The sequence below is a fragment of the Daphnia magna genome, linkage group LG4, assembly GCF_020631705.1.
Source record: "Daphnia magna isolate NIES linkage group LG4, ASM2063170v1.1, whole genome shotgun sequence".
NCBI classification, from domain to species: Eukaryota; Metazoa; Arthropoda; class Branchiopoda; order Diplostraca; family Daphniidae; genus Daphnia; species Daphnia magna.
The window spans coordinates 1,093,379-1,101,520 of NC_059185.1; the positions used below are offsets into that span (position 1 = coordinate 1,093,379).

At 43.9% G+C, this 8,142-nt stretch overlaps 1 protein-coding gene and 1 long non-coding RNA gene across 6 annotated transcripts; one reads left to right on the top strand and one right to left on the bottom strand.

Moving 5' to 3' along the window:
• The first annotated feature begins 85 nt into the window (after window positions 1-85).
• On the top strand, window positions 86-7,031 carry LOC116921387 (2-oxoglutarate dehydrogenase, mitochondrial). Of its 5 annotated transcripts, XM_032927668.2 has the most exons (14): window positions 86-247; window positions 478-757; window positions 988-1,203; window positions 1,743-1,845; window positions 2,114-2,209; window positions 2,438-2,696; window positions 2,768-3,002; window positions 3,061-3,240; window positions 3,321-3,611; window positions 3,675-3,960; window positions 4,021-4,587; window positions 4,673-5,273; window positions 5,434-5,556; window positions 5,701-7,031. In XM_032927668.2, exons 2-14 carry the CDS (start codon window positions 491-493, stop codon window positions 5,801-5,803), a joined length of 3,327 nt encoding a protein of 1,108 aa, XP_032783559.2. In that variant the 5' UTR covers window positions 86-247; window positions 478-490; the 3' UTR covers window positions 5,804-7,031. The 5 variants fall into 5 exon arrangements, with proteins under 5 accessions (XP_032783559.2, XP_045028957.1, XP_032783560.2 ...); XM_045173022.1 differs by lacking the exons at window positions 1,743-1,845; window positions 2,114-2,209 and adding an exon at window positions 1,326-1,416; XM_032927669.2 differs by lacking the exon at window positions 5,434-5,556.
• LOC116921390 lies at window positions 6,758-8,135 on the bottom strand. Its single transcript, XR_004393221.2, has 2 exons — window positions 8,001-8,135; window positions 6,758-7,924 (listed from the first exon to the last, which is right to left on the bottom strand). It is a non-coding gene; the product is annotated as an uncharacterized LOC116921390 (long non-coding RNA).
• Between the last annotated feature and the right edge of the window lie 7 nt (window positions 8,136-8,142).

Below are 8,142 nucleotides of genomic sequence, written 5' to 3' on the forward strand. Positions count from 1 at the left end.
TAGTTCGCGAAAAGTAAAAGTTGGGCAGTTGAATCAGATAAATGTATAAAACTAAAAAACGATGGTTACGCAACGCAATTCCTTTCGATTGGCTAATCACGTGGCACCGTCGGTCTCATTCCTTAGGTTTTCCATCCTTTCTACTCCTTCTTCGTAAAAGTTCGTCTGGCTATCGAACTCGGAACAACTGGTTGGAATAATCGACGGGATTTTTCTTGTTGACCAACTTGGCTTAACAATCGTTCGTGTAAGTTTTGTTTACTTTCACGACATCAACATTTTCGTAGAAAAAAATTGTTCGATTCCTCTTCAATTCCTAATATTCCCGACCTTGAATTTTGGCGCCCTAAAAAAACTGTGTCCAACTTTCACAGATATTTTATGCAAATTTCATTGGACCTGAACTGGATAAGCCACCCTTAAATTGTATGTATTGCCTTGTATAATGGCAGATCTGTTTTTGTTTTTAACTCACAGGTCGTCAACTACAATGTATCGCACACGAAATCTTGTTGCTGGCTTGCTGCCCCTTTTACCTGGGGCGGCACCTGAACGATTGGCTGTTTGGCTTGTCAAAGGCTATGTGCAGAATTCCTCGGCAAGAGCACCATTGGCAGCATTGAGCATTCGGAAATATTCTGCAGCACCACCCCCACCTACACAGGCTGCTGCTGAACCTTTTCTCAATGGATCCTCATCAGTTTATGTTGAAGAAATGTACAATTCATGGTTGCAAGACCCAAAAAGTGTCCATGCAGTAAGTTGGGTGCAATATTGTTTTTGATGGATCAAGTTTCCTTGTTGGGTGCAGCGTTGGCTATTTATAAATGTAGCTCTAACTGGTTGAAACTGCTTTGGACCAGTTCCAAATCTATGTCAGCATGTACTTTAAGTTTAGGTTTTATTTTATGCTTTAGGAACATATGAGTGATGACCCACACAAATTGTGACTAACAATGCATTTGTTAATCTATTCTATTATTCCAGTCATGGGACTCTTTTTTCCGAAATGCCAGTGCAGGTGCTGGGCCGGGCCAAGCCTATCAAGCACCACCGTCCTTGGCTGTACCTGGCAAATATGAAATTCCAGTAACTGCTCTAGTGCCACAGTTTACGTCATCAGGTGTTTCAACTGGTCTTCCTATAGATGAAAAAATTATTGACGATCATCTGGCAGTGCAGGCAATCATCCGCTCTTATCAGGTAACATTGGAAAGAAAAAGTAATCAAGGGCCAGCCTGATTAAGAGCCAATTTTGAATTCCTGTATTTAACCTATGTCCACTGGTTTTTCGCCGATTTTCTTGTAACGCTTGATTTCAACAGATTCGAGGTCATTTTGGTGCCTTTCTTGATCCTATTCAAATTGAAGGCCCCAAAGATTTAAACGAGAGGTTAAAACAAGAGACTCACTTGGGTAAGGACGGTTTTGTCTCAGACTATTTAAGAATTTGCTAGCGTATGAGGTCACGCGCTTCTTGGAACGTAGTTTATTGCGCGCGGCAGGCAGGTCAGTATGTTCCTTAAATTTATTTTGCTTTTTGCCTGGCCCTTGGTTTCTTTTTGTAATATATGTATATATATATTTTTTTTTTTTTCGCTAAATAATCGCCTAATTATCTTAGTTTTCCCTTTCTAATCTAATTTGTTTTTGTTTTGTTGTTAACTGCTTCGGTTCGGTATTGCGTCCTCCTCTTCACCTACCCTGCCCTTTGCACCGTATCCTTGTAATGCGCCTCTCAGACCAGAGGACATCACATAGCCGATTTAGACCCGCTGGGCATCAATCTGGCTGATCTGGACTCCACCGTCGCCCCTGAGCTGCAGCTCTCGAGCTATCATTTTGGTAATGAATAAAAAACAAATTTAGTACCTTTACTAATGTGTCCACTTTAGTAACCTATGGCAAACCAGCACTAGTTTTATCTGCTTTTGATGCTTAAAGAAATTAGAACTCTGCCGATTGCGGGGTGGGTACTATAACCAGCATGTGCTTACTGTCCTAACCTGCTATTAATTTCCATAGAAAACCATTAGTTTTTTTTTTTTTTATGCCCTGAAAGAAGTACGCAAAAACAAAAACGCAAACTTAACTTGAGATTAACCTGGTTCAGACAATTTACCGCCAGGCACGGATAATGATTATCAGCTATCTAAGAAGCAAGCGTACTACGAATTGGCCCCTCCACTCGCCCGCTCCCTCCTATGGCGTACGTAGAATTATCGCTTATTTTCTAAATCCTTTTACTTTGCACTTTCGTTATTGTCTTCGGTCCTGGCCTAATGCTTTGTTTCCGGTAAGTAAAAGCTAAATGCCAGCTCATTCATGGTGAATTACCTTAAATTCCTTACATCCGTTAAAAATTGCGTTCAAGTTCTGTGTGTACGTCGAATGTAACAATCCTTAAATACTTTTGAAAATTGATGTGTCACAACAGAGGAAAAGGATATGGACAGGGTTTTCAAACTGCCAGCCACCACTTACATTGGGAAGCCGGACGAACGAGCACTGCCCCTCAGAGAGATCCTCAGTCGATTAGAGGCTGCGTACTGTCGTCACATTGGTGTCGAATTTATGTTTATCAACTCTTTGGAGCAATGCAACTGGATTCGAAAACGTTTCGAGACGCCCGGCGTCATGAGTTTGGACGCTGAGGGAAAAAGACTCCTCCTCGCTCGTGTTACACGTGCTGCAGGGTAATGTTTGACCTCCTTTTAAATTTCGCTTTTGTTTTAGACATACTAATAGCGGTTTCGATGCAAATTAGATTTGAGGCGTTCTTGGCCCGCAAATGGACGTCTGAAAAGCGTTTCGGTTTGGAAGGCTGTGAAATGCTTATTCCAGCCATGAAGACTATTATTGACAAGTCAAGCGAACTTGGTGTGGAATCAATCATTATGGGAATGCCTCATCGAGGTCGTTTGAATGTATTGGCGAATGTTTGTCGCAAACCCCTTGAACAAATCTTTGCTCAATTTGCCGGCTTGGAAGCTGCCGATGACGTAAGTCCAGAAAGATGCAATTTGATTTGCTCACTGAATTACCTGTTTTCTTTTTAAGGGGTCCGGAGACGTTAAATATCATTTGGGCACGTACATTGAGCGTTTGAATCGCGTGACGAATAAGAACATCCGCTTAGCCGTTGTAGCTAACCCATCGCATTTGGAAGCCGTTGACACGATCGTGCAGGGCAAAACGCGTGCCGAGCAGTTCTACAAGGGCGACAGCGAAGGCAAAAAGGTGAATTTGATCTGATTTAAATTTTTTTTTTTTTTTTTCAGTGGAAAAAATGATTTAACAAATTCTTTTCCCTGTCACAGACGATGTCGATCCTTCTGCACGGTGACGCTGCTTTCTCTGGACAGGGTATCGTTTACGAGACCTTTACTTTGTCCGACCTGCCAGATTACACGACTCGCGGCACTATTCACGTCGTGGCCAACAATCAGATCGGCTTCACCACCGATCCCCGTCATTCACGCTCGTCACCCTACTGCACAGATGTAGCCCGTGTCGTGAATGCCCCCATCTTCCACGTCAACGCCGACGATCCAGAGGCCGTTATGCACGTTTGCAAAGTGGCCGCAGAGTGGCGCGCCACCTTCCATAAGGTACGAATTCGATCGTGTATTCTTTTTGAAAGGTGTGTCATTCTTTTATTGTTGATGTTTCAGGATGTGGTGGTAGACTTGGTGTCGTACCGTCGCGGCGGCCACAATGAAATCGACGAGCCTATGTTTACGCAACCATTGATGTACAGCAAAATCCGTAAGATGAAGAGCGTCACGGAAAAATACAGCGCTAAATTGATCGAAGAAGGCACCGTCACCAAGGAAGAGGTGGACGATGTTCGCAACAAATACGAGAAAATCTGCGAAGAGGCTTACGTCAAGGCCCAGAAAGAGACTCAAATCCGTTACAAGGATTGGCTGGATTCACCGTGGTCCGGTTTCTTTGAAGGTTAGCTTTTTCGTATCTTGTCTTTTCCCCTCATGTTCTCAACGTCTTTCCCATTCGCAGGTAAGAACCAATTGAAGATGGGCAACACCGGAGTGATTGAAGAGACGTTGAAACACATTGGCAAACGCTTTTCGAGCACACCACCCAATGCTGCCGAATTTGTCGTCCACAAGGGTATCGAGCGTATTCTTCGTGCCCGTATGGAAATGGTTGAAGCCCGAACGGTAGACTGGGCGCTCGGCGAAGCCATGGCTTTCGGTTCGTTGCTCAAAGAAGGCATCCACGTCCGTTTGTCGGGCCAGGATGTGGAACGCGGCACTTTCAGCCACCGCCATCACGTCTTGCATCATCAAACGTCAGACAAGTCGACGTACAAGCCACTGTGCAATCTGTACCCCGATCAAGCACCTTACACCGTCTGCAACAGCTCGCTGTCGGAATTCGGTGTCCTCGGCTTTGAACTGGGGTACTCGATGACTAATCCCAACGCCCTCGTTTGCTGGGAAGCTCAATTCGGTGATTTCTTCAATACCGCCCAATGCATTATTGACCAGTTTATCGCCTCCGGGCAGTCCAAATGGGTTCGTCAGTCGGGTCTCGTCCTCCTTCTGCCGCACGGAATGGAAGGTAAATTGTGATGACTAATTTGATGGTTTTTCCCTGTGTGTTTCGCATTTTTATTAATGATCGATTTAATTTCCACGATGAAAAGGCATGGGTCCCGAACATTCATCGGCACGTCCCGAACGTTTCCTGCACGCCTGTTCCGAAGACCCGGAGACTTTCCCACCGGAGACGGAAGAGTTCGCTATCCGTCAGCTGCACGACACCAACATGATCGTGGCCAACTGCTCGACTCCGGCCAATTATTTCCACCTCCTCCGCCGACAGATCGCCATGCCTTTCCGCAAACCGCTCATCATCTTCACGCCGAAGAGTTTGCTCCGTCATCCCGATGCGAAGTCGTCGTTTGACGACATGGTCGAGACGACAGAGTTCAAACGGGCCATCCCTGAAACCGGCGTCGCTGCTAACGATCCTGGATCGGTACGCAAGGTGATCTTCTGCTCGGGTAAAGTCTACTACGAGCTGAAGAAAGCCCGCGAGGAGCGCGGCCTGGACAACACTGTGGCCATCACTCGCATCGAACAAATCTGCCCGTTCCCATTCGATCTAATTCGCGATGAAATCAACAAGTACCCCAATGCCGAGTTGAAATGGGTCCAGGAAGAACACAAGAATATGGGAGCGTGGTCATTTGTCCAGCCCCGCTTTGAAACGGCTATGCAAAAGTCCAGCGAACGACGCCTTAGGTATAACATGAAATTCCTTTTGCTATTCCATTATTTATTTTTTTTATTTTTGAGCTTCTTTCCTTGCCCGTTATCTTTAATTTACACAATTTGAAAAGTAAGAACAATCGCCTTAACCAGCGCGCGTGCGCTTATGTGTGTGTGTGTCTTGCGTTATTAGTTGTCAACCCAACACTTCGTGGTGGCGACGTCAATGGGCTCAGCTAACGGGTAGACCAAGCCCAACGGATGTAGTTGTGACACATCCATCCGCCTCTGTTTCCGATTGCGGCAGGCCTGTTAGGTGAACCCCCGTCCGTCTCTCAATCCCGCTTTTCTTGTCTATTGTTCGTTGTTTGGGTGGAAAGGGAAATGAGGGCCTGTTGCATCGTGTATTCAGCAATGCAATCAGAATCTTAATGGAAATGTCTTTCTTTCTTTCCAACAGTTACGTCGGACGTGGAGTGTCTGCCTCACCGGCCACTGGCAGCAAACGGCAACATTTGAAGGAAGCAGCCCAATTGCTGGCGGACGCCTTTGCTGGCCTGTAGATGTTCACGCCAAATATCTTGTTAAACAAAAATTCACGCAGCCCAACGTAGAGCAAAACGATGAAGACGATAGAGGATGCGAAAGAAGGAAGAGTCCACAATCGAGTTAACAAGAAGAAAGAAAAAAAAAAGAAAAGAAACTACCCATCCTCATAACCGCCGATGGGGTTTGGCGTCAAAACCAACGATGTAGTAGAAACTTTTGATAATCAAAGGAGGAGAACGCAGTCGTTAGTGTTTAACTTTTTTTTTTTCCTGCGTTTTAGCCACGTTTCACGAATATTATCCTGTTTGTTTCATCTCTTAGTTTCTTCTTCCCTGCCGTCCCGTCGCTCCCAGTTAATGTGCCCACGTTTAATTAGAGACGGCAAAGTGATTAAAGTTCGTTTTTTTTTTTTTTTTTCCTTCCTGTTCTTTTTATCTGGGAAACGTAGAGACAAAACGCCGGGCCTCTTCTAAAACTAAAAAAAAAAAAAGGCGTGACTAAAAAAATGTTATTTTTTTCCCCCCACAAACTACGCATATTCACATTCGTATGAGGTTGTGTTGCTTGCACAGGTCTGTACCGTTTGGAAAATGTTAGTCTCAATCTCGAAATTTGTTTCGTCTTCTTAATCTCGTCTTCAAAAAAAAAGAAAAATAATAATATATACCATTAAGAATATATTATCGCATTACACACGAGGTTTAACAAACGAACACCTTATGCATTATGACACACTTTCCTATGCCTTGAGAATTCACCTGATTATGTTTTTCGTCCCTCTTTTTGATTCGTTTTCTTTGAGGGGGGAGGATTCATTTTGCACGTGTTGAAGTGTGTGTGTCCTCTTAATGATGTAGTGTGTCTCGTTCGTCAAGAGAAGTTACCAAGTTAGGTACGAAAAGAAAACTTATGGAAGCTGACTTTAAAGCAAAAAAAAAAATGGTTCTGGCCTTGTTTTTTTTTGTTTGGGAATTTTTATTGATTGTGTCGCTTGTGCCTCGTTAACTACTGAGAACACGGGAGTCTGCAGCGCGTGCCGAACCATTGATGGATGCCCGTCCAAACCGGCTGTCGATTGGTTAATGTTTAATTTTTGCTGTACAGCACGATCTTGCTTCCATTTTTATTTTCCTCGTTATTTCCCCCTTATTTTAAAACACACTTCCCTATTCATCCACAGCTCACCACTAATTAAAAAAAAATAAAAAGTAATACACTTTTTCATAGCGTTTTGACCTCATATCCGCTTGTGAATGGATTTCTTTTTTGCTCTGTACATTTTTTGATTTGTGTGTATGTTTTCCTTTTTTTTTTTTTTTAGCTCGTTGCTTATGTAAAAGGCTCTTTGTTTCGCTTGTCCGCCCTACACCGAACTGCTGTGTCAATCGGATGAGTCTCGTAGACTCATCTACGGCATTTTCTTTTATTTGCCTAGCGGGTGTCGGCCCAATTTGGTTTGGGAAAAGGCATTACCGTTTGACACCATGTGGTTTTACGAGCGACGTAACACAAAAAGGAAGGAAAAGTCCTTCGTTTTTCCAAGAAAGAAATGAAAAAGAATAAAGGGCGAATTATTATTTTGTGATTTAACGGGAGTCCGATTCAGTTTCCAAGTAAAAACATCGGGGTCCTGTATGTGTACAGGAATGTGTGTAAACAGAGGGACTGGCTCCAGGGATCCAGCTGTGTGTCGGGTTTCTTGTTTGATCATGAACCGAAATGTTGGGGCGACACAATACCCTTGTTTTGTTTTTTTTTTCTCTATTTTCCAGGGGTTTTCGTCCGCGGTCCAGCGTTCTCGCGTATTAATAGACAAAAGCCGACACCAGCAGCGCACAAGTAGACAGAGAACACTGTGAGAAGCGGGGAGGGTCCAGCTGCAATGACGTCATACCAGAGGTTCTTTTTGGCTGGCCGATGCGGAGAGAAGGGCTTTATAGTCATTGGCACTGACTCAGGGCTCGTAGAATAGTACTTACTATTTTCTTTTAAAGGCTATATTATTCTTTTAGGCTATTTAATAGAACCTGACGTAGAATGCGATCGCTTTGCCTTTTCCACTTAGTCCGCCATTTTTCTTGCAGGACGTAAGACTATAGTTAAAAAATTCTGTTACGTTGTCCAGGGTGATTTTTCTGGAAATAAAAAAGAAGAAAGTAAACTGTTTAAAGTCTTGGTCCGTTTTACGATTGACGCCTAGTATCTCGTAACCTTTTCTCTGTCTATTCTGTACAGGCCAGTATACAGGCATACATTTTTCTCCCACCGTGCGGGATTTCACTTGGCTTCTTCTATTTTTTAATTTTTCCTTTTTGTTGGCTTGTGCGCGGGCGCGTGGGAGGGAGGAGGCAGC